The sequence below is a fragment of the Parasteatoda tepidariorum genome, chromosome X1 (genome assembly GCF_043381705.1).
Source record: "Parasteatoda tepidariorum isolate YZ-2023 chromosome X1, CAS_Ptep_4.0, whole genome shotgun sequence".
In the NCBI taxonomy this organism is placed as follows: Eukaryota; Metazoa; Arthropoda; class Arachnida; order Araneae; family Theridiidae; genus Parasteatoda; species Parasteatoda tepidariorum.
Window position 1 is genome coordinate 58584281 of NC_092214.1, and position 23567 is coordinate 58607847.

The 23567-nt window shown below is 33.2% G+C and overlaps 2 protein-coding genes across 2 annotated transcripts; one reads left to right on the forward strand and one right to left on the reverse strand.

Moving 5' to 3' along the window:
• Positions 1 to 5479: 5479 nt before the first annotated feature.
• LOC107457490 (uncharacterized) lies at positions 5480 to 9907 on the reverse strand. Its single transcript, XM_016075658.3, has 3 exons — positions 9772 to 9907; positions 7195 to 7695; positions 5480 to 5751 (listed from the first exon to the last, which is right to left on the reverse strand). The coding sequence occupies exons 2-3, from the start codon at positions 7686 to 7688 to the stop codon at positions 5583 to 5585; spliced, it is 663 nt and encodes a 220-aa protein (XP_015931144.1). The 5' UTR covers positions 7689 to 7695; positions 9772 to 9907; the 3' UTR covers positions 5480 to 5582.
• A 7148-nt stretch (positions 9908 to 17055) lies between these two features.
• On the forward strand, positions 17056 to 23292 carry LOC107457491 (uncharacterized). Its single transcript, XM_016075659.3, has 4 exons — positions 17056 to 17336; positions 18047 to 18367; positions 19409 to 19809; positions 23046 to 23292. The coding sequence occupies exons 2-4, from the start codon at positions 18053 to 18055 to the stop codon at positions 23242 to 23244; spliced, it is 915 nt and encodes a 304-aa protein (XP_015931145.1). The 5' UTR covers positions 17056 to 17336; positions 18047 to 18052; the 3' UTR covers positions 23245 to 23292.
• The last annotated feature ends 275 nt before the right edge of the window (positions 23293 to 23567 follow it).

The following is a 23567-nucleotide window of genomic DNA, read 5'->3' on the forward strand; positions in this document are numbered from 1 at the left end:
TTTCAAAGCAAATTGAAAAATTTTTTACACACTTATAAAATTCGTTTTTCCAAAGATAATTCCATGCAAAAATAACTTTTTCATAAATATTTTTTATTTAATAATAGTCGAAAAAATTTTGAATTCTAAGGTATACTATTTTAACATCATTTTAAAGACTGTAATTTTACATAGCGAAATACAAAATTTGGGCGAAATCGGCCAAATAGTTCCTGAGAAATCGAATTTTAAAAATACTACTACTTATTTAAAATTCTGTTTCTCAGAAACTATTCAGCCCATTTTTCTCAAATTTTGTAGTTTGCCATTTAAAATTACGTACTTAAAATGATGTGAAAAAATTGTATACCTTACAATTCAATTTTCTTTCGACTATTAAATGAAATAATAAAAAGAATATTAAATATTTACTAAACGTTATTTTCTGAGTGGAATTATCTTTGGATAAACGAATCTTATAAGTGTGTGAAAAAAAATTTCAGTTCGCTTGAAAAGTTTTCAGGATATGGTGAAATACGCAAAAAGTCGAATTAATTTTAAGGGGTCCCAACTTTTGGACCTATCTCCTACTGACCAAACAACTGGGACCTATTTGCCAGTTGCGGCTCCCCCCAATAATTAAGGAATCCGAATCCGTCAAAAAAGAAAGCTATGTATATTTAGAGAAACTACATTTTCGTGTTTGATCTCGTTACTTAAGATATCGTCTGCATTAATTAATCAGCATATTTGAGGTCACCCTCTCGAACCATTAATATTGAGTCCTAGAAGGTAAAGATCCGATCACTAGATCAAAAGTTATTCAAGGTGGGTTTTTTTTTCGCACTGTTCATTATGTATTTTATTATTTTTTTAAATTTTTTCACAAATTTCTTATAAAAGTAACTTTTTTATGAATAAATTATAAGCTTTTTATTATATAAAGATTTAATGCATTCCTAGTTTCTCGCACTCTGCACTGTTTCTCGCACCTAGTTTCTCGCATTCCGCACTCTGTGGGGAATTTTTTTAAAATTAAATTATTCAAGTATGTATATTTTCGCTAGGCACCAAACCTTTTATTTTGGATATCATGTTAAAACCATATTTCTTTCTGTACTAACAGATTTAAAACTTTTTTTTCATACAGTTTAAAAAAGAAAAAAAAACCTTTTAAATGAGTGGTGTTTTTTGAAAAAATTTAACTGAAAATATCAACAATTTCGTTAAAGTAAAAATTATAAATATGACTTGTAGCAGCTCTATGTATGTAACATTTTTGTTTTTGTAAAATTTAGTTTTGTTGAGTGGCAGTTTGAGTTTGTTGAGAGTTTTGTTTAGTTTCGGTAGTGCCACTCTGCAGTATGTAACTGTTACTACGGTAAATGTTATATTTTTTGTATTTAAAAAAATATATTTATTTATTTTGTAATTCTAAGTCTTTGAATCTAAATATCTAGTCATTCTCGTCATATAATATTATATTAATAATACATCCCATGTATTAATGAGAAAATAAAACACTACTGACTAAAAATAATTTTCTTTTACCCAAAAAATTGAAATAATTTCAAGTTTTGGAAATATTTATAAAGATTTTCCTATGTTAATAATTCAATACCGATATTCAAACGTAACTTCATTTTCAAACGAAGTTGATAAGAAGTATTAAATATGCACTAACGAAAGTTTAGTTTTGAAAATAATGAGAATCAATCTAAATATTTATATCAAATCGATTTTTGTTAAGAACTCGTAATTAAGATTTAAAAAATTCAGTATACACTGAGGATAATTTGTTTGGAAATTGAAAGAAGAAAAAAATGAACGCTTTTACTTTAAGTCTGTTTAATAGGGATTTAGCTCCGTAGTAAACGTAACAAAAATTTTCAAGTTTCTACAGTTAAAATAACAGCGTTTTGCTTTAATAAGTTATAATATAATTTTGTATTCCGTTTCTTTTACGTTTTAATAATTGTGAACGTTTCAAAACTAGATCCTAATTAACATTTTTATGGAGGATTATTATTATGGAGGGTTTCATAGTAGAGGGATGGCATCTACTTATCTGCACCAAACGAAAACATAGCCTACTTAAGGTGCTCTTATCTAACAATGATATCAGCTAAATCAGATTGAAGAAAGTTTTTATTGTAAAGCATTAAAAAATGAAAAAAGTTATATTAATAATTTTATGCTATAGTTAAAAAAAAAGATTAGAAGTCAAAAAGCAATAAATTATGAACAAAAATATCTATAAAACGATAGTTTTACCAATTTTATTATATATGGTTCTAAAACAGTGCGCCTTAGGAAGTTAGCAGACATCTAAAAACTTATACTTTTAAAAGTTATTATCTTAGAAAAATTTTCAAATTTTTTTGGCTCGTTATAATTAGAAACAAAAATATTAAAAAAAGCAAATTTATCTACAGTGGATGAAATCAATAAGAGAAGATGGAAATTGACTGGGCATGTATAAAGAATGCAAAGAGAAAAAATTTATGCATGTTTCGTCTCCTTGCGCTTAGAGGCAGAAGAAAAACAGGAAGATTGATATTGACTTGGCAGAGACAAATGCACGCAGATTTCAAGAAAAAATTAAAAGATTAGAGGAAGCTAGGGTCAGTTTGCATGGAGAAATAGGCTGGATGCGTTATGCGCCGAACGGCTTGAAGAACTTAAGTAGTAAACAAGTATACTCAAAGATTTAAAAAAAAATTCAATTTCCGTAATTTTTATCAAAATTACAGCTTGGTAAAAACTACTACTTTTCAGATTTTAAAGTTGTAATTTTATACTTATTTTTGATAAATGAGTGCAGGTACAGTAAGAAACTTATTTCTGGAGACTTTGTGTAATGTAATAAAATATTAGTTCTTAGTAGACAATGCTTAAAAATAAGCTTGTAAATCCTATTATTTTTAAATACTATTTTTTTTTATTGAATATCATTGTGTAGCAAAATTCACTTGCTAAACACTCTTAACTTTTCTATATGATTGGAAAGATTTTTACCTTGCTTATTACCTTGAGACTTTTTTACAAGTGGGGAAAAAACCAACGAGCTATTTTAAATTAATATCTTGAAATTCAAAATATAAAATAATTTTAGCCAAATTGTAGCGATATTCGACAAAATTATACAAAAACTTGAACAGCGATAATAAGTATTGTAGCTGCATGCTGACTTCGTGTTGTAACGCTCGATTTAATGGTGAGAATTTTTGCGGTAATTCTTTAGTTTTGTACCAAACATAGTTCGTTCCTGCTGCATTTAATAGAAACACATAATTTTACATGGTTATGGTGCCGACCGGACTGTGCAAGGGTTAGGGAACTGGCCTTGCGCCAGAATGGTTCTGGGTTCGAATCCCCGTCAAGGCATGGATGTTCTTTCACTCTGTGTGCTATCTGACCTTGCTGTGGGGGCAACCTTGGCCCTCCTAATATGGTGCCTCTGAAAAAGTGGACAACAAATCTGTCCTTCAGTTGTCTGTGTTGACGAAAGGTCATTCCCCAGGTGGGCATTTGAAAAAACATGGTTATGGTATAGGTTACATATAGCTTGTTATAGGGATTTAGTGTTTGCTCTTCAAAATTTTGAAATGTATGAAGTTTTATAAAATGTTACAATGGTTTTGTATAAATTCTCTTTCAAAAGAACTAGCGCAAAGTTTGCAATTTACAGCCTTTGAGCGGATCATGAAATCTTGATCAAAAGCTTTGTACACATATTTAAGCAGTGGCATTCGACACCAAAAGCTTTAACTTTTTGAAAACATTTGAATCTGGTGTTTCTGAAAATTAAACCTGATAATTTCTGAACAAACATTTGACAAACCTTTGGGATTTTGTTGCCAAGTTATGAGCAATAAGGGAGTTTTTTTTTTTTTGCATTATGTAATCTGTTTTTACCCACGACGAGCGTTTTCACAGTATTTTGAACTATTAAATAGAATTATATTTTCCGTGATTTTTCAAACTCTCTAGATCCATGGTACAGTGACATTTCATAGAGGTTGATTTCTTTTATACAGCCTGTCAAAAATTACCGTGCATTATCCTTGCAAATTTAACCCGTCAAGCATAGAGCTGACAAAACTGCACTACAAGAAATTCTTTCCCTGTTGAATAATGTGATGAAAGCAGATTCCTTGATGCAATAAAGCTTGCAGTTTTAAATTTGAATAAAACCAGGTCAAACTATTAAAGTTAAATAAAAATTTGCTATTTCATAAGTTTAAGAAAGATCGCGATAGTAGTTTTAGACATTCGTATTTGCACAAGCAATACCTTTTGGAATAAAAGTTAAAATATTTGTTTATGGAGAACTAATTAATCTCCCGAGACCCAGCGTCCAATATTTGGTAAAATTTTATCACTTAATTTTAAGACTGCTTCTGTATGTAAAAATAAAATGATATATCCTCGTTAGCGTAGAGTTTTTAATTACAACGAAAAATTAGATTTAAGTAACCTTTTGGACAATATATGGCATACAGATATCTTTACTCCATTGAATTTATGAACAAAATTATGGAGAGATAGGCTAAAACATCCTCCATGCCAGAAATGCTACGAACTAAAATTTCGCATTTTATGAAACTATTAAAAATTTTACTTTAAGTTTAATAGAATTTTTCACATACTAGTGTAAGTGGCTCCCTGGATGTATAAGATTTGCACATGCTTGCTATCCTTTACAAAACTATACCACTGTTTTAAAGTAACCTTTAAACGAAATTGCAGGCCTTTTATGTTTCTACTTTAATGAACTTTTCACGTCCTGTCACATTTTTGACAATAAAATATTACGTTTTATTTGCAACTTGTATCTTTAAAAATCTCTTAAATCCATGTATTCTAGAAGAATACTAAATGTAACGTTTTGCAAACAAGAAATAGCTAACAAGATAAAGTTTTTAGTCCAGTCTTTCCATATGGCTATGCAAGGAAGTGTCCTAATGTGAGCAATTTAATATCCCAATTTTTCACCTCCGGGAACTAAGAAAATAAGTTTTTGAAAAGAAATCCATGCAGTTAAACATACGAGAACTAAACTAAAAAAATAACAGATAGAATTATCTAGTGAACAATTAGTCTTATGCCAAATCATTGCTGCAAACTTCAAAAACTTAAAAAATTGACCAAAAATATGTGTATAATCTGAAATATGTAAAAATTGTCGAGTTCAAAGAACATTTGCTCCAGATTTTGGCATATTTAGTTAGCATAAGATTAACAAGGGCTTCAATTTGAATGAAATAAGTAATGCTGACCGGATATTGATGGAATGAGCTGGAAGCACGAGGGAGACTAATTTCCATACTCTCTGCACATTATATTCAAAATTATGGGCATTATCCTCCTGTATTGCTCTTGCTTCCCACTGTGTGCAGCCCGCTTTTATTTCATTCAAGTTGGAACTCTTGAAGCCACAAGATCTAGTAGTTATTGCAGACTACATAGATTTCCAAAAGATATCAAACTGACAAGATTCAGATGAAAGTAGCGACACATTAGTGTCAAAATTTTTATTTGACAATCCAGGTTTTAAACCCGTGAAATATAAAATGTATAGTTATAAATCCGCAAGTAGCTTAGTTTTTAACTTTAAATGCTTTTACAAATGTCTTGATTAAACGGTAAGATTTTTGATCGCATGTTGAGTAAGCTTTCCTGCAACCAGACATACCACGTCTCTGTCCCTGGATCATAATTTCTCGGTACTTCCTTGACAAAGCATTTTTTTCCAGAACTCTTAAAGACCTGCAAAAAGAATTAAATTTATGTTTAGAGGAAAATCTTACGCCTTAAACTAAAGATATTTGTATTCTTTATAGAGCAGTGTTTTAAATTATACCGAACTGAATTTGAGTTCAGTAACTTCAAAGCCCAGTAAATTGTTTGATTTTATCAAAGCTATTTTCTACCGCGAATCACTAGTTTTTCCCAGCTTGTTAAAATTAAGGTATTAACGCTTTAGGTTTCATATAAAGCATCTTTGTAGTATCTTATACTATAATTAAGTTTTATTGAACAAGATTCGAAAATTTAACACACTAGTTCATATTTGCAACTCACGGCTTTAAAACCTGGAGTGCCACATGATTAGGGTTAAATACTGCATACTCAAAGTAACAAAGAGTTAGGACCATGTCTAAAGCAAAAGTGATAAGAATGGGTGTAAAAGGAGAAAAACTAACAATTCGGGGTAGTGGCGTCTGTATTTACACGAAAGAAAGCGCTGACCAATTGGGCAATCTAAAATTGCGCAAATCACTTTCTTCAACAATAGAGATTTTGGGTAGAGTTTGTGTTAAATTAAACATAATGCTAACCTTTTTCCTCTAGCGATTTTTAAAGAAATTTTCATAGTGAAAGAAATGGAAGTTAAGTGTACTTGTTAAAAAACTTAACGAAATTTGATTTCGTTAGGTTTGTAGAACAAAAGGTAAATATTTAAAGATAAAATTTGTGAGTAAGTGTAGCTTGAATTTCAAGCTTTAATCATTTCGAAATTTATTACATTTTGTAAAATTACGAAATTCCCAGCAAAACACTCAGTGACTAACAATTAGAGATTTAATACCCACACAATTTAGTCAAAAATAAAGCTATACATTCAGAAAAACTTTAGATTGAAAAAAGAATTTACCAGTATTAAAATAAACTATCGAATCTGAGCAATCTTGCTGTATATAAATCTGTCGTTTACAACGCTAAGAAAAAGCAGAGGGAGACGTCGCATTTAAACTAGCACATTCTTGCATAATGCTTATTACTGATGGTTTATGTAATGTTTATATTACTAGTTTAAAGTAAATTACTTTCACAACTGTTCAGAAACTGCTCTGAATTTTTAGTGTTACTGTAATAGATATGCGCAGTACCAATAGTCAGCTTTAGTTTACATAACACCTTAACTACTGTAAAAAATTCCATTTAAAAAACTTTTTGGCCAGCAGGTACAGAATCGTGAAAGAGATTGAACAGATTAACATCTATTAAGCTTACACGATGTTTATAGCTAATTAGAAACTAACTCGTTTCATTCTTTTGGAGAAACAAAACAGCGGGATTTTTCTTTTAGAAGGAAATAAATCTGAAGACTAGGAAAATTTTTAACTGGTTTAGTAAATTTTTCTAAGCTAATTGCAAGGATTATAGAATACAATATGTATTTAACTTAAAATAATAACTTTTACTTACGTCATAACATCTTTGATGTTGTGCCCAAGGCCTTCAAGTACTTTAGGATCAGACCCAACTTCACACACTAATCTTGATATGCATTTGTTCGCATCAACTTTGTCCAACACTGCGAAAAAGTTTTCTATTTCAGTCGGGGTTGCTGTGCGAATGTTAAATGTCGTAGGAATATTTGGGCCTCTCCTCTTAGAAAACTCTTTGCTACGGGGAGTTAGAGGAAGGGCTCCTAGCCCACCTAATCCAAATCCTCCTAAACCTGGTAGCAAATTGCTTGAACCTTGACTTATAAAAGGAATCTGGCCAACAGTTCCGGTGCCTAACATGTTTAAAAGTCTTCCGCCTACAGCAAACTTGAGTGCAGTTAAACTGTCGGGACCCATCGCTTCTGGAACCCCAAGAGGTGATAGCATAGATGACGGTATTGTCAAAGAAGCTTCATATCCAAAAATGGATAAAGAAACGATGAGAGTCCAGGCAAGTGTTTTAGCGAACATGTTTAACCTAAAACAAAATCGAATCGTTATTTGATAATACACAATTTAAAAAGTTGACAGCCAAATATAAAGCACGCTTAAAATTTAACATAATTTTGTACTATGAGATTAGAAGACTTTATGCAGAAATTAATAAATGCCATTGGTTATCCAGGCAAAGTCAGGTTTAAATTTTCCCTTGCTTATGCTGTAGCTTATTCAATTTCGTAAAACTTTAGTGCTTCGTTACTGATGATTGCTTAAAACTAAATAACTATATGTATACTATTTGTACTCGTTGATCACTTAATTTTATGTTCTTCCTTTCGCATGTCCTTACAAAAAGATTATGTTAGGGAAGATAATTTGTTAACCGACGTTAATCTATTTAAATAGAATGAAAAATCTTGAACTTAAAAAATTCGATAGAAGTAACCTTTCGGACAGTTTTATGGCATAAATCTTAAGAGTCATGGATTTTTTTTTATGACCAAAGTTTGAAGAAACGCTAAAAATATCCTACAATAAATGAAAAATATTTTTTTATAATTTAGAATTATTAAATTTAAAGTTTAAAAAACAAAATTGAGTTTCTCTTCTAAGATATATATTAAGCAAATTCTCCATTTCCTGACATTGAAGCTCTGGTCTCCAGAGTTATAGATTAGATAAATGCATACTGTATTGAAAATTAGATTTAATGTATGAATAGTTTCGGACCAATAATCTTAGATAAAGACATTAAACTTGTGCATGCATAAAGCTTTGTTCAGCTAAATACTCCGAATCCAGAGGTAAGTGCCTACCGTTAAGTATTTACATATCCATAATCTTTAAATATATTAAAATCTTTATTATACTTTCGCAAGACTATAGGATTCAAAAGATAAGATTGCTGTCTTTGAGCCCTTCAAAGAAGAAAAGTTTAGTGCTAATATTATCAAAGTTCAAATCTCTTGTATTTAAAGACGAAAAACCATTCGGGCAGTCAGTTCATCGATTGTTAACTTAAAAAATTAGCACCGCAAGTAAATTTAGTTTTACATAGATTTTAGACTGACTTGCAGAACTTAAACTTTTCAAAATAAAGTTCATAAAAAAAATAACCTCTAGCGTTAACGGTTTAAAAACATTAGAAAAAAATTGCAATTATAAAAATAAAATTTACTTTATTAGAATATTTTATCGATTTTAATCCACATAATGCAATGAATATACAAAACGTTGGAAGTTTTAGTTCCATATTTGAAGCCACTTCAAAATTAAAAAGAATTGAAATCTTTCTAGAGACTATTACAAGCTGATAATATATAGAGAGAACACTTTTAATACACCATGCCTATGTAAGCTATTTGAAAAGGAGATTAAAAATCTGAAACAATGTGGCCTATTTTAAACAAAAATCTGAATTATTGATCAGATAACTACATTGCCTCTCAGCTTGCATTAAGCACAATAACATTTACTCCCTCAGTCGAATTTAACGTTATTAGTTTAAATTTTTAAGGAATTTGTTTTTTTGATGGTTAGTTTGTATTCAAAAATACTACTCCATTTTTTGAAGTTAATTTGAAGTTGGATATAACGACTTAATTAAAAGCTTCGATGAGGCTCCTACTAGAGATGAGGGGTCATGCATAGACTAAGAAGTTAAATTCTAAATAAGAATTTTGATCGGAGAGCAAGTTACTGTAAGCTATTAGGCCCCGCAAAAGAGTATACAATTCAAAAAAAGAAAAGTACAGTAAATTCGTAACATATAGTGCAAGAACTAAAAATATATGAATTCGACCATACATATGCTTAGCACAAATTCTATTAAACAGACAATATTGAAAACAAAGTTTTAAAATCTAATTTGAACGGCTGCATGCAACTTTTTCGAAATAATTGGATTTTTTAATTAAGTTTCAACAGAAAAAAAAAAGATACCATAATACTCAAGATTTGTTTAATATTTAATTACTAAAAATAAAGCAAAGAGTTTTGTTTTTCATTTTTATAAGTAAAAAAGTTTCTACTAATATCTTTAAAGATCATAGTTGATTTACAGTTTTAAAAAAAATTTAAAAGACTATCACTTCTTTGGCTAAAAAATACTCACAGATATCAGCTATACTCTCTGCTGCATATGGCGAATCCAAATGTTAGACCTCCCTTCCTACAAAAGCTTTATTGAGCAAAAACTAACTTTTTAATAATCTCCAATTATTTATAGTCTTTACTGATTCCGTAGGATCTTCATCATAAATGCGCATGCGCTGGAGTTAAAGTTGTAGTAAACAATGGATACTTTAGCGAAGAAGTGATATCTTTGAAGTACAACATCAGAGTAGAAAACTTGGTCCCACGTTACAATAATTGCCTTGTCTGTTATGGTGATAACATTGAAAAATAAAGTAAGACACCGTGATTCTGTAAATAAATTTTCGTTTTGATATTTTTCGTTTTCATTCAGTTAAAACAGAACGTATCTTATTTTTTATATGATTGTTACACACTAAGACATCTATGGCTATGGTGGGAATCGAACCCGCTATTTCCACACCACAATGCGTTTCGCTGAAAGACAATACACCGCAAACACGGTGATTCAAGCCCCTTTAATCTTTTTAGCAAATATGTAAACTGTGAAATTTAATTGAGTCCCACAGTGAACTAATCGTTAAGACGCGGTTCCCACCAGATCACCGAAGTCAAATGTCACTGGCTGCGGTCAGTGTGCGGGTGGGTGACCACTTGACCGAGGGTATGCTGTATTGGTCCTCGTTAAACTGTTCTACTGTAAAGTGCTCGACTTCGCGAGTAGGTCGTCGGGGATCCTCAGGGATGTTTCCCAGACCGTCGCCAATGGACTATTGTGCAGCTTTAGTGCGACGTAAATAAACTACAACAACAACAAATTTAATTAAGGCTTCCGCGGCCGAGAGGTATTATCCTTCTACCAAACACTTTCCAACATGGAGGTGTCCTGCAGTGAACTGATCGTAAGGACACGATTCCCAGTAGAACACTGAAGTCAGGCATCAACTGTTTGCTGTCAGTAAGCGGATGACCGCTTTGAGCACACTGCGTAGGGACCAAGGGTGCGCGGTGTCGGTCCTTGTTAAACTGTTTCACCGTAAAGAGCTCGACTTCGCGAGCAGGTCATCGGACTACCAAAGCCGGGGAACCATCCCTCTGCGGAGGATCAAAATTGAGATGTCATGTCTTCTGATCATCCTCAGGGATGTTTCCCAGACTAACGCCAAAAGCCCATTGTGCAGCTCTAGTGCAACGTAAATAAAGTTTCTACCTACCAACATGGAGATAGCAGTTTAAAATTAATTACCTGGATTAATCTTTGTGCTGTCCTCTAATTTGTGCGATTTTTTTTGCAACTTAACAAGGATTTATAAGACTTCCTTTTTATTGCATACATGCAAGCACATGTATGTGTAACAATATGCCAAAAAAAATATATGTTTATTATTTACTTTGTTAAACACTTTTTGATATTTAAATGTTTTTCGGCAAAATTAGAAAAATATTTTTTTTAATTTGCTAATAAAAAAGTTTTTATGAATGATTTTTCGATCAATTAGTCCTTCCAGTAGGTATGGTGGGTAATGCATCCACCTACAATGATATTGCATTGTCAGGTAAGAATCTCCATAGTAAAAGCTTGGTGTCTGATGGAAATGCAGTTTTTTCCAATGATATATTAGTGGTTTGGAATCAGCTTTAACGGTATGTCTCCGTTAGTTTCAGGAGCAGGAAAAATTTATTCCTGGTGTGAAGGCTGGTTGATAGCTACTACCATCTTTTGCTTCGATCTAAATTGCTATAGTGCAGTATGCACATCAGCCAGCATTGTCTTAGAATCACCAATAAGTACAAACGCAAATTCCCTATTAGTCTAGCCTAAGCACGACGTTTACAATTAATTCAAATCAATTATGATCTTTTATGTTATTCACTTGTAAGAACTTCTTAAGCGACATCAGACCACGAACTTAGATTAGCTTGACTATGTAAAAAGTTCACTGTCCCGATTATCAAAACAACTAGTTAGTGACTTAACAAAACATTCTGGAACAAAAAGGAAACTGGTTAGACTTCTGTGGTATCTATTGGATGCATATTTGACTTTGACGCCGAATACAATGAAATTTGTTCTGCTTCATTTGAGCGCTTACAGGCTTTCTTTACTTCTCTTACTTTATTTTACGCTACTTTATTTTAATTTGCTTTTTATTTTACATTACTTAGATGCGCTGAAAAGATGACCATTGTAATCAATTTAAATCGCATGACAGGTACAGATAAATGGGACTTCCATAAAAAGAAGGATCTAAAAGAATTTGAGGCTGTTTGCTATCTTAACGAGAGCTTACTAAAAACTAAATAAGTAAACACAAGGAAATAATTATAAAAAGAAAGAAATCTCACATACACAAGAGCTGTGGTGGCTCAGGAAATAGAGCACTCACTTCCCAATAAGGTGACCCGGGTTCGAAACCGAGCGATGGCTGGTCGATACGAATTCAATATCCGACTCGCACCAACCACATTGCTGACGTAAAATATCCTCAGTGGTAAACGAATCATGGGTTAGAGTCCCTTTGCCGTCAGGCTAACCTTGAGAGGTTCTCGTGGTCTTTCTCTTCATGTAACGCAAATGTTGGTTAGTTCCATCAAAAAGTCCTCCACGAAGATAAATGTCTCCCAATACTTGATCCAGGAGTTCTCTTGTCTTTCAGGTTGGGTTCAAACTTACAAGGCTACGGGGCTGAGCATTGATAGTCATAAACTCAGAATTGGGTCAGCTGTTCAACGCCGGACATAAAGTAAAATAAAATCACATACACAAATATGCTCTCGAATACAAAACCATTAAATATATGGAAAAATAACTACTTATATTTGTATTTTTATCACTTAATAACGCTTGGAGACTCTTATTTAGTAAGAATTAATACAGTGTCGAAAGGAATAAATCGAGTGAATTCTTAAAGAAATTGATTCAGCGTTGAACGATAATAGTAGACTATAACGTAGAGACACGGCTCCCAGCAGATCACCGAAGTCAAACATCACTGGCTGCGGTCAGTGTGCGTGTGGGTGACCACTTGAATCAGTCTGCGTAGGGACCGAGGGTGTGCGGTAATGGTCTTCGTTAAATTGTTCTACCATAAAGTGACTTCGTGTGCAGGTCGTTGGGCCACCAAAGTAGAGGAGCCATCTCCTCTGCAGAGGATCAGAGTTGTGATGTCTTCGGATCATCCTCAGTGATATTTCTCAGACCGTCGCCAATAGCCCATTGAGCAGCTCTAGAACGGCGTAAATAAAGTACCTAACTGATCTTTGTCTTCGTGGTTCGGAATTCAGTGTAGTGAGTCCGAGCAGTTTCAAATCCGGCGAAGTTCAAGCCACGCATGGTTGGGGAGCGTGGTGTGGAGACAAATGATCACCACTACCATCCGATTTAAGTTGCAGTAGTGTATCGTGTGCATATGCCAGTATTGTCTTCTGATCATCATTAAGCTGTGGCCTGACATAATGCGGTTCGAGTAGCGAAACTATTGTAGTTGCTACTTTTGTTTGTAGTTTGTAGCGTAATGTGCTACTTTTAAAGAAAGTAGTGATGTGAATAATGCGATGCAAAATAAATAAGTCCCGCAGTGGACTGATCGTTAAGACACGGTTCCCAGTAGATCACCGAAGTCAAGCATCACTGGCTGCGGTCAGTGTGCGGGTGGGTGACCACTTGGATTAGTCTGCGTAGGGACCGAGGGTGTGCGGTATTGGACCTCGTTAAACTGTTTTACCGTAAAGTACTCGACTTTGCGCACAAGTTGTCGAGCTACCAAAGTAGCGGAGCCATCTCCTCTTTCAGAGGATCAAAATTGTGATGGCATGTCTTCCGATCATCCTCAGGGATGTTTCCCAGATCGTCGCGAATAGCCCATTGTGCAGCTCTAGTGCGACGTAAATTAACTACAACAACAAAATAAATAAATAAAAAACAGTAGTTTGTAGCAATTTCTGGCAATTACGTTTAACGTTCGTTTAGTAAAAGACAAGGTTCAAACTTCACTAATTTTTTGAATTTGATCCGTACAAATCTAAGCGAGTCCATCAGTGGACTTAATAGGAATGCCTCTGAAGTCGAAAGTTAATAAGAATAACGTAATACCAATATTTAAACTATTTATTGCAAATAATCACTAATTTATCATTTTGATCAAATCTTCAAATGTAAATAAAAACGAAATACATTGAATAAAATTAGATCTAATGATCGGATTCTCACTTATTAAGATTCAATGTTAAGGGTTCGAGCGATTGACCTCAAATATGCAGACATTTTAAGTTACGAAATCAGACGCACAAACATACTTTCTCTGAATAAACATAGCTTTTTTTGAGATAGATTATGATTTCTATCCCTCTAGATATGGGGGTAACCGCAAGCAGGGAAATATGGTTCTAATTGTTTGGTCATGAAAGTGGTCGAAAATTTGAACCCCTTAATGTTAATTTTATATTTTGCGTATTTTGCTGTATCACCAGAACTTTTTAAAGGAAACATTTTTTGCTTACTGTTAAAAGATTTACATTTTATTGTTCATTTAAAACAATTTTGGGTTGCAATGAATACAAGTCTTTAAACTCTTTTAAAGAATGTGATTTTAAATTTCAAAATACAACATTTGATCGAAATCGGTCGAATAGTTCCTGAGAAATCGAATTTAAATATCTGACTTTTTAAAATTCAAGTTATCAGGAACTATTCGACCGATTTCGTACAAAATTTGTATTTTGCTTAATAAAATTAAATTGTATAAATCAGGTAAAATTTGCATGCCTAACAATTTGATTTTTTTTTTTTACTATTATTAAATAAAATAATACTTATAATTTTTTTGTGTGGAATTATCTTGAGATAAACAAATTTTATAATAATATGCAAAAACTTTTCAATTCGCTTAAATAGTTTTCGGTTTATGGCAAAATATGCAAAAAATGAAAGTAATAATTAACACTGTAAGGGTTAAACGACTTATGATATTCCTTTTTAACCACTATAGTAGTTAGATAATGCATGCAGCTCTTCTTTATCCACTATTTAATGTGCCGTTATTTTTGAAAGTGAAATAAGTCAATTTTTTCCAATATTTAGATATCTAATAGTTTGCGTTTGAATAAATTTTAAAATAATAGCAAAGATTAAATGGCAATGGCAATTCGTTCGTTTTTATCACTGCAATTTGTTTAAATTTTAAAATACCGTAATGAGGTGGTGGTGTTGTTAATTTACGTCGCACTAGAGCTGCACAATGGGCTATTGGCGACGGTCTGGGAAACATACCGGAGGATGATCCGAAGACATGCCATCACAATTTTGATCCTCTGCGGAGGGGATGGCACCCCCGCTTCGGTAGCCCGACGACCTGCGCGCGAAGTCGAGCACTTTACGGTAGCACAGTTTAACGAGGACCAATACCGCACACCCTCGGTCCCTACGCAGACTGATCCAAGTGGTCACCCACCCGCACACTGACCGCGGCCAGTGATTCTTGACTTCGGTGATCTGCTGGGAACCGTGTCTTAACGATCAGTCCACTGCGGGACCCGTAATGAGTATTAAAACCGTAAAAAGAAATAAACGATTTTTATTTCCAAATGGACTTATTCCACTTTCAAAAATAACGGTTAAATTTTCTGTATGTTATTCGCTGGTAAGTTTTGAGGTTCTTCATCAAGTTTTTGAACCTGACGAATCTATGAGATTTAGTAACACCGTGTACCTTAATTTTTAACTCTTATTCCGGAATAGCAGTTTTCTTGCTTCGTGTACGTGGACCTACAGATTTAAGAAATAACTTATACAACTACAATTGTTATAATCAGCCATACACATTTATAAATCCATAAAGACTAGTTGAATAAATTCTCTTTTCACCACTATCTACCTCTATACTTTCCTAAATCAACAGAAGATATAAGTGAGTATGAGTATAGTAAAGTGCGGCGTGCTCTTTGCTTTCGCTTATAGCACTGCGTTTCAATAGGTAAGACTTAATTCAGCCTAATAAGATTTATTTGAGCTCTGAGGCTCTTCATCAAATTCGGCATGCTACCACCCCACGGACCTAGACCCCCGTTCGATAAAGGTGATCATTATTTTATTTCTTTTAATTACTGTTACGCACACATGCAGACTTGTGTGTTCAGTACAAAGAACGGCTTATAAGCCCATATAAATTTGAAAATAGGCAGCTCAATTTAGAGAGTTGTAGTTCATTTACGTCGCAATAGAGCTGCACAATGGGCTATTGGTGACGGTCTGGGAAACATCCCTGAGGATGATCCAAAGACATGCCATTGCAATTTTGATTCTCAGCAGAGGGGATGGCTCCCCTGCTTTGGTAGCCCGAAGACGTGCTCGCGAAGTCGAGCACTTTACGGTAGAACAGTTTAACGAGGACCGATACCGCGCATCCTCAGTCCAGACTGAGCAAAGTGGTCACCCACCCGCTTACTGGTCGCAGCCAGAGATGCTTGACTTCGGTGCTTTACTGGGAACTGTGTCCTTACGATCAATCCACTGCGGGATAGCGCAATTTAGAGAAGGACAGCACGAAGATGCCAGGGTTACTGCGGTATTCGAACCTGCTACCTTCACGCTGCAGAACGTTTGGAGTAAAAGCGATACTGTTAGGCCAGGTAGGTCTCTAAAATAAGGGGACTAGCATCCCCAGGAAAAAAAAATGGTTGCAAAATTTCTAAACGGGTATTTGTAAATTTGTAGCTTTGAATTTTCAATTGAATATTCTGAGAATAGAAATCCTTCGCAGAAATCCGCTAGCAGAAATATTTTTTTCAAGTGATTGGAATGGTGAAAAGGTGAGTTTTTGAATGCTTTTTTTTCACTTCCTTTAAAGAAAATTTGCAACCAGTTTTTTAGTTTTCTGAGGACGCTGGTCAGCTTATTCGAGAAATGAATAACATACATCTTTTCACTGCTAATAAGTCCCGCAGTGGACTGATCGTTTAGACACGGTTCCCAGCAGATCACCAAAGTCAAGCATCACTGACTGCGGTCAGTGTGCGAGTGGGTGACCACTTGAATGAGTCTGCGTAGGTACTGAGGGTGTGCGGTATTGGTTCTCGTTAAATTGTTCTTCCGTAAAGTGCTCGACTTCGCGTGCAGGGCGTCGGGCTACCGAAGCGGGGGTGCCATCATCTCTGCAGAAAATCAAAATTGCAATGGTATGTCTTTGGATCATCCTCAGGGATGTTTCCCAGACCGTCATCAATAGCGTCATTGTGTAGCTCTAGTGCGACATAAATGAACTACAGCAACAATCACTGTTAATAGAGGGTAAAAGCTTGTAGCATCATCCTCTTTATCATTATCAATGCAACTCAACTCAACTTTTTATCATTACTACCTACAAAACTATATAATTGTGAATTTTTGTGCGAAAGTGATTAAAACTCTGTTTGTGCGGTTTTAATTGGTGCTGGAGCCTTCTTTGCCACTCACAATTCAGTCAAGTTTCAATTGCCGCTACGTCAACTCGTAATGTTGTAATTCTGAGTTATATAATCAGAATCGAGTTTGAGAAAGTTTGGCTGGAAATCTTAAGAAAAATCTTGTGAGGAAACTTCTAAATCGAGGTATCGGTATTTGCTATTTTGTTTGGATTTCTATTTTGAATAGTTTAAGCAACGTTCTCATTATATTATGATTGTGTACTTAATAAGATATATTTTAAGTTTAAAAAATAAAATATTTAAAGCAGAATCGAATCTAGTTTGAAATAAATATTTTTCTAAGGTTTGAAAATCCACAATGTTTCTTAAGATTTTGAGCCTTTTGTAAAGTATTAAGAATCTAAAGCATTTTCTTTAATTCTACATTTGTGTTTTATTTTTTTTCGGAATTTCCAATAAAGAGACTATGGAATTTTCTTAATCTTGCGCTGTTTGGGAATAGCATAGTTGAAGCATGCTGCAATTTCCTTGTGCTGAGCTTGTAGAACTATAAAGATATAAACTTAAAGATGTATAAATTTCTCAAATTTTAAATGTACAAGCTGAACCCATTAACGATAAAGCTCAAAAAAGGTAGTCTATAAATTTTTACTGAAACTGATCCAAATAAATCAAATGTCCAAATTTTTAAAATGTATGAAAATTGAAAGGTCGAATCTTCATGCCGATTAATTTTGTTTGAATCTGGTGCAAATATTATAAGATCTTGCGAAGCTTGTGCAACAAAGTTAACATGTAGAAACTAAATTTACCAGAAATTTCAACTTTCTAATATGTTAAAAAAACCTTTTTATTTGCATATGAATAATTGGCAAACTTTTTCCGTTTTTTAGGTCAATATGCAGATAGTAACAGTTGCGACGCTTTTGGCGATATTTTCAGTTACCCAGGCAGCTGTGTTTTCTTGGATGACCGTACCTTTGGTTTTATTAAGCGTAAATAAACAAGTTGAAGGCTTCTTTAGTTTATTTAGAAGGCGTCCAGCTCCTAAAGTACCTATGCGAAAAGAAGTTCCTGAAGGACCCGTGCAACCTGCTATGCCCAACTTTCCACAACAAAACTTAAACCTTTTCAACCCCTTCGGAAGCAGTGGTTTTTCTGCACTTCAAAATATTCCAAGTTTCTCTAATCCATTTCAAGGAAATAGATTCGTAGTAAGTTTAGTATTATAAATCTAAAATGTTGATACTTTTCCAGCAATTTAAATCTTACGTTTTATGTTGTCAAACCAAAAATTAAACTAGCTAAATTTTACTTATTAAAAATAACTCAGTGAGTTAAACTACTCTCCGTTTTAAGACAGTTTGTTTACTTTAAAAAACGTAGTAGTTTTATTTAAGAAATAAATTATACTTTTGAAACTTCTGTAAAATCTTTTTAAAATTTAGCTTAAACTGGTATGTTTCACTGAAATTTTACATACGCAAGACCCAAAAATATTCTGAAATCTGAGTCTTGTGAAGTTCATTTGAGCCTTTAAATTAAATTTTCTGAAAGTGCCGCATTTTTTATGGACTTTAAAATGTTTTTAAAAGTTGCAACCAAGGCAGATATTAATTTTGGATGGGTTAGTAAACAAAGAACTGAACTTCAAAGAAGATATTTCCTTTTGTGAAACTAGATCTTGATTTCTTTTGCACAAATTTTGTAATATTTCAATGATATTTAAGCATAGGAATGATACGATAAGTATGGTATATAGTTGATTGTACGTTTACTGAAAATCTATGTGAAATTGAAAAAATAGCACTAATTTAACTTCGATACGCATAAGAAATCTTTGCATTGAAAATGTATAATTTATATTAAAATTAAGTTTAGTATTTGTGTTTGCTTGTCAAGATTATAGACAAGCCAAAGTGTTATTGCTATTAAAAGCAACAGGATTAAGATTTTTGCAAACATTTTAGCCTTTTTAATGAATCTTATTTTCTTATTCCTAAAACAAATTTGTTTTAAAAAGCGCTGCTAATACCAAAGTACATGAACATTACGTTTGAGTTAATAGGACATGTATGTATTTACTTTTTGCCGGTTCTTTATGTCTACGAATGAGTCGTACAAAAGTTTTTCAATATTCACTTTTTAACTAAGATAATTGCATGTTCATGTGTTAAAATATTTGGAGATTAATATTTTTACTTTAGTAATGCAGTTATATCTTTCATATTGTAACAAAAATCACTTCTTCATAGCCACAACAGCCAATGAGACAACCTTGGTTTTCTCAATCTCAGAGTATTCCTTCACAGAATCCAGTTCAACCTGCAAAGCAGAGCTTTGCACCTGCATCTGATTTTTCAGCACAAAACTTTCAACAGAATCCGAACTTTGGATTAGGTCAGTCTTTTGGACAAAGTCAGCAAAGTTTTGAAGCTGCAGAATCTAATTTTGGATCAGATCAATCGTTTGGAAGCGACAGAGATATGAGATTTGATGACACACCACCCCCTATAAATGCTGAAGAGGCTGAAAGTTTCTTCACGCTACTTGCTGAAACAGATGAGAATAAGTGCATCTCCAGGTTAGTTTGTGAAATGGGAGCAGATCCAACCAATGCCGGTGATTTAGGACAAACTGTTACTGAAATAATTGGGTAAGTCATTTCGTTAACTTATTTTTAAAATAATAAAACTAGTTAAGTATAAATTTTGTCTTTCAAATCTTTAATTTTAACGATTTCCCTAATTAAGGTACAAAATGTAAGTTTCCCGATAAAATCTAAAACTAATTTTCAAATTTCACATTAACCATTCAAAGAATTTAGTTTTGATAAGACTCGTATCTAACGATCACCATGTTCTAATCTAACATTTTTCATCACTCTTGTATATGCAAATCAGCTTTTATACTATTACTCTATAATCTATCTTTAGACTATAAAAGGGTCTCGCGAACCTATTTTGGTACCAGACATAATTTTTACACTTTGATTAGATGTTACTAAGCTTTGACACATCATCCGGCTCTTGTACTATAAATCTAATCATTCAAAACCTTATGTAGCTAAAATAGCGGTAAAATTTCTTACCTGAAATGTGTTACGATGAACCATACTTTGTTAGATTACTTTAAAAGAGAATTATTGGTACGTAATGTCATACAAAACTTGAGTAATTTCGTAAAAGTACATTATGAATTTTATAAGTAATTTTTAGTAACTTAGCTAAAATACAAAATCGCAGTTATGCGAAATTCAAAAATCTAAGTTAAGTTACCTTAGGTTTGATTGCAGTTTACCCAAATTTCATCAGCCTTTTTCAACTGCAGAATTCTGCGTTAGTTTTTATTTGTAAAGTAAAGCTTAATTTAAAATGAATTAAAAGCTTCAAGTTAAACCTTTTTTTTTCTTCCCTCCAAAGGCAGATATTTCTCCTGCATTTCGACTTTTTGAATCTGGTTCGTTGCATCAGAGAAGGAATTTTAATATTAAAGGGAATTTTTATTAACACTTAGTAGTCTAGATTCTAGACTACTAAGTGTTAATAAAAATTCTAGTTTTCTAATCTTTTTTTTAATAAACATGTTCTAGACTCTAGAACATGTTTCTTATTAAAAAAAATTAAGAGCCATTTTTTTAAAATCTGATTTGTAAAACTTCTATTCGAAATCCCGCATGTCTAACGGAGTATTAAAGTAAGCATGTTACGAGTCGTCAGTTGGGATTAATTATTAAATTTAGACTTTGAGTGTAAGTCATTCAGGTGAGCTCTTCTGAGGATAAGATTTCCACGTTAAGTGTTTTAGTGTATTGAGATTATCTAGTGGCAAAAATCTGAAGTATTTAAAATACCGAACTTTAACCTAAAGCCGGTGACTCAGAGCTAAAGCCGGTGGCTCGTAGGATGAAGCACTCGCCTCCCAATTAGTTGAGCCGGGCTCTAATCCCAGCGATGGGTGGTCTCTAAGAATTCCGAATTCGGCTCGTACTGCCACAGTGCTGATGTAAAAATATCCCTAGTCATAGCCTAATCACGGGTTAGTCCCCCGCAGTCTGGCTAACAGTGAGGTTTTCGTGTTTTCTCCTTTCTGTAACGCAATCGCGGGTTAATTACATCAAAAATTCCTCCCCCGTAGGTAAATTTCTCTCAATACTTGATCAGGAAATCCCTTGTGTTCTGGATTGGGTTCAAAATTGTAAAGCTACGGAGTTGAACATTGGTACTCGTAAAGTCAAAATTGGGGCAGCAGTTGAACTATTATAAAACAGAAATTTTTTAATACAGTTTCAAATTTTTAAGTAAAAGTGTCACTTGATTTAAGGAAAGTTATTAAAATGAAAACTTTGAATAAATTAATATTTTCCTATTTGGCAAATGAAGGTAACAAAAAAAATCTAATGTTTATTGAATGATGTAGAGTAAATTAAATTTGCTTTACCACTAAAATGGCTTAACCACTAAAATGCATTCTGAAATATTATAGATTAGAATAATAGAGTCAATTTTTGAAAAATGTGCGTTCTTTAAATAGCGATAGTTAACTGGAATTTTCTTTATGTGAATTTTGATAAACAGTACCTTGTAGTTTCTGTTGCAAAACTGAAATTTTCAACTCGTTGAAATTTAAAGAATTTAGTAAGCATTCGATATTTTATTGATACTAATACAATAAATTAGTAAATATGTAAATGGGAAGTATCTTAAGAGTTTAATAGAGTTTAAAATAAAATTCCGCTGCAATTCTAATACCGCAGTTTTGTATATTCAAATTGCAGATTTTACTAAAAGCCACGTGTTGCATTGTAAGTTCTTTTCAATTGAGCATTTTAGATTTAAAAATTATCATATTGGATCTTGTTAGAATACTGGCATAGCCAAATAAACAAGGACAATGTGGGAATTAATAAAGGCGGACCAGTTAATCGCTGTTAGTGTTGAATTCACTCGGTGGCGTTCAAAGATGTAGATTCCCCCGAACACGAGTAGTCAGTAGAGGAGAGTCTTGGTGGATCAGGGGATAGCGTTCGCCTTCCAATAAAATGAACTAGGTTCGAATCCCAGCCATGACTAGTCGATACGAATACCACACCTGGCTATCGCCGACAAGTTCTGACTTAAAATATCCTCAGTTGTAGGCTGATCATGGGTTAGTCCACTTGCTGTTGGGCAAATCGTGAGAGGTTTTCGCTGTTTTCTCACCATGTGACGAAAATGCGGGCTAGTTCCATCGAAGTCCTCCAAGAAGGCAAATTTCTTCCAATACTTGATCCAAGAGTTCCCTTGTCTTCTGTATTAGGTTCAAAAATTACAAGGCTACGGAGTTCAACATTAGTAGTCGTAAACCCGAAAATTGGGTCTGCTGTTCAACGACGGTTATAAAATATTAGTAGAGGGAAAAATCGAACAAAAATACATACAAATTAATTTAAATAAAATTCCATATTTTTAGTTTGTATTATATTTAAATCAGAAATTTTTCTATGGCAAAATATTCCTAGTTTTTTCTTGTGTAAATTTCGTAGGTGATCAGAATTTTAAAACTCCATTAATGTTGTGTTTGGAACTAGTGTTCATAAAATCAAATAAAAATAGCAATTTAAACGTCATTCGATATTGTAGATTAGGTCCCCCTTCAAGGTTTCCTCTGCTTTCCACTAAATGCAGGTAGGTTCGATCAAAACATTAAATTTCAAAATTCTAAATTTCATCTAGTAACAATGTTTACTTTTGTCAAATTTAACTTAAAATTCTAGCAGCGGAGATTGAATTTCTAGTTATATAAAGGAAAATTTAACTTTCTAACATTTGCAAAGAGTAACTTGAATCAAAGTAAATATTCATTTGACATTTTATCGCTTTAACATAATCTCTAAAAATCACTTTGTTTTAGGTCTCTGACAGATTTTCCTCCTGGTACCAAAGTTTTTGAATATAATGAAATTCTAATGAAAGGACGTTCTCAGGGTGCATCGTCTTGCGTGTCTGAATTTCCATCTTGTGATGAAGAAACTTATGTTGTCATGAAAAGTAATCAACCAGATGAAGCTGAATTAGCAGAGGGAGCAAATTCAATGCCCGATATTGCCTAGTAATGTTTAAAGCTAAAATTAGTATTAATAAATTAGTTTTTATCTCTAGACTTTTCGTTATTTGGACTTATATTTTCAAAGTTTATTGCTAAACTTTAATATTTTTTTCGCCTAAAAGTTCTAAACAAAATAATTAACATAAGTGACTGTATCTGCGGTTCGGAAATTCGGCTTCGTGTATAATTTTGTCTTGTTTTGAAGCATAGAGAATCTACTTTAACCTATAAATTAGATTTACTGTTTCAGATAAAATGTATTGCTGTTGGGGTTTTAATAAAATTCTGTTGGGTAATTCTCAACATAGTTGGATGTAAGTTAACTCC

Bases quoted from the DNA above. Each gene is read 5' to 3' on its own strand.
- LOC107457490 (XM_016075658.3), bottom strand. From the start codon at position 7,688: ATGTTCGCTAAAACACTTGCCTGGACTCTCATCGTTTCTTTATCCATT. The intron at 5,752-7,194 runs GTAAGTAAAAGT...TTCTTTTTGCAG, and splicing joins AACATCAAAGATGTTATGAC to GTCTTTAAGAGTTCTGGAAA.
- LOC107457491 (XM_016075659.3), top strand. From the start codon at position 18,053: ATGCAGATAGTAACAGTTGCGACGCTTTTGGCGATATTTTCAGTTACC. The intron at 18,368-19,408 runs GTAAGTTTAGTA...ACTTCTTCATAG, and splicing joins TTCAAGGAAATAGATTCGTA to CCACAACAGCCAATGAGACA. The intron at 19,810-23,045 runs GTAAGTCATTTC...ACTTTGTTTTAG, and splicing joins ACTGTTACTGAAATAATTGG to GTCTCTGACAGATTTTCCTC.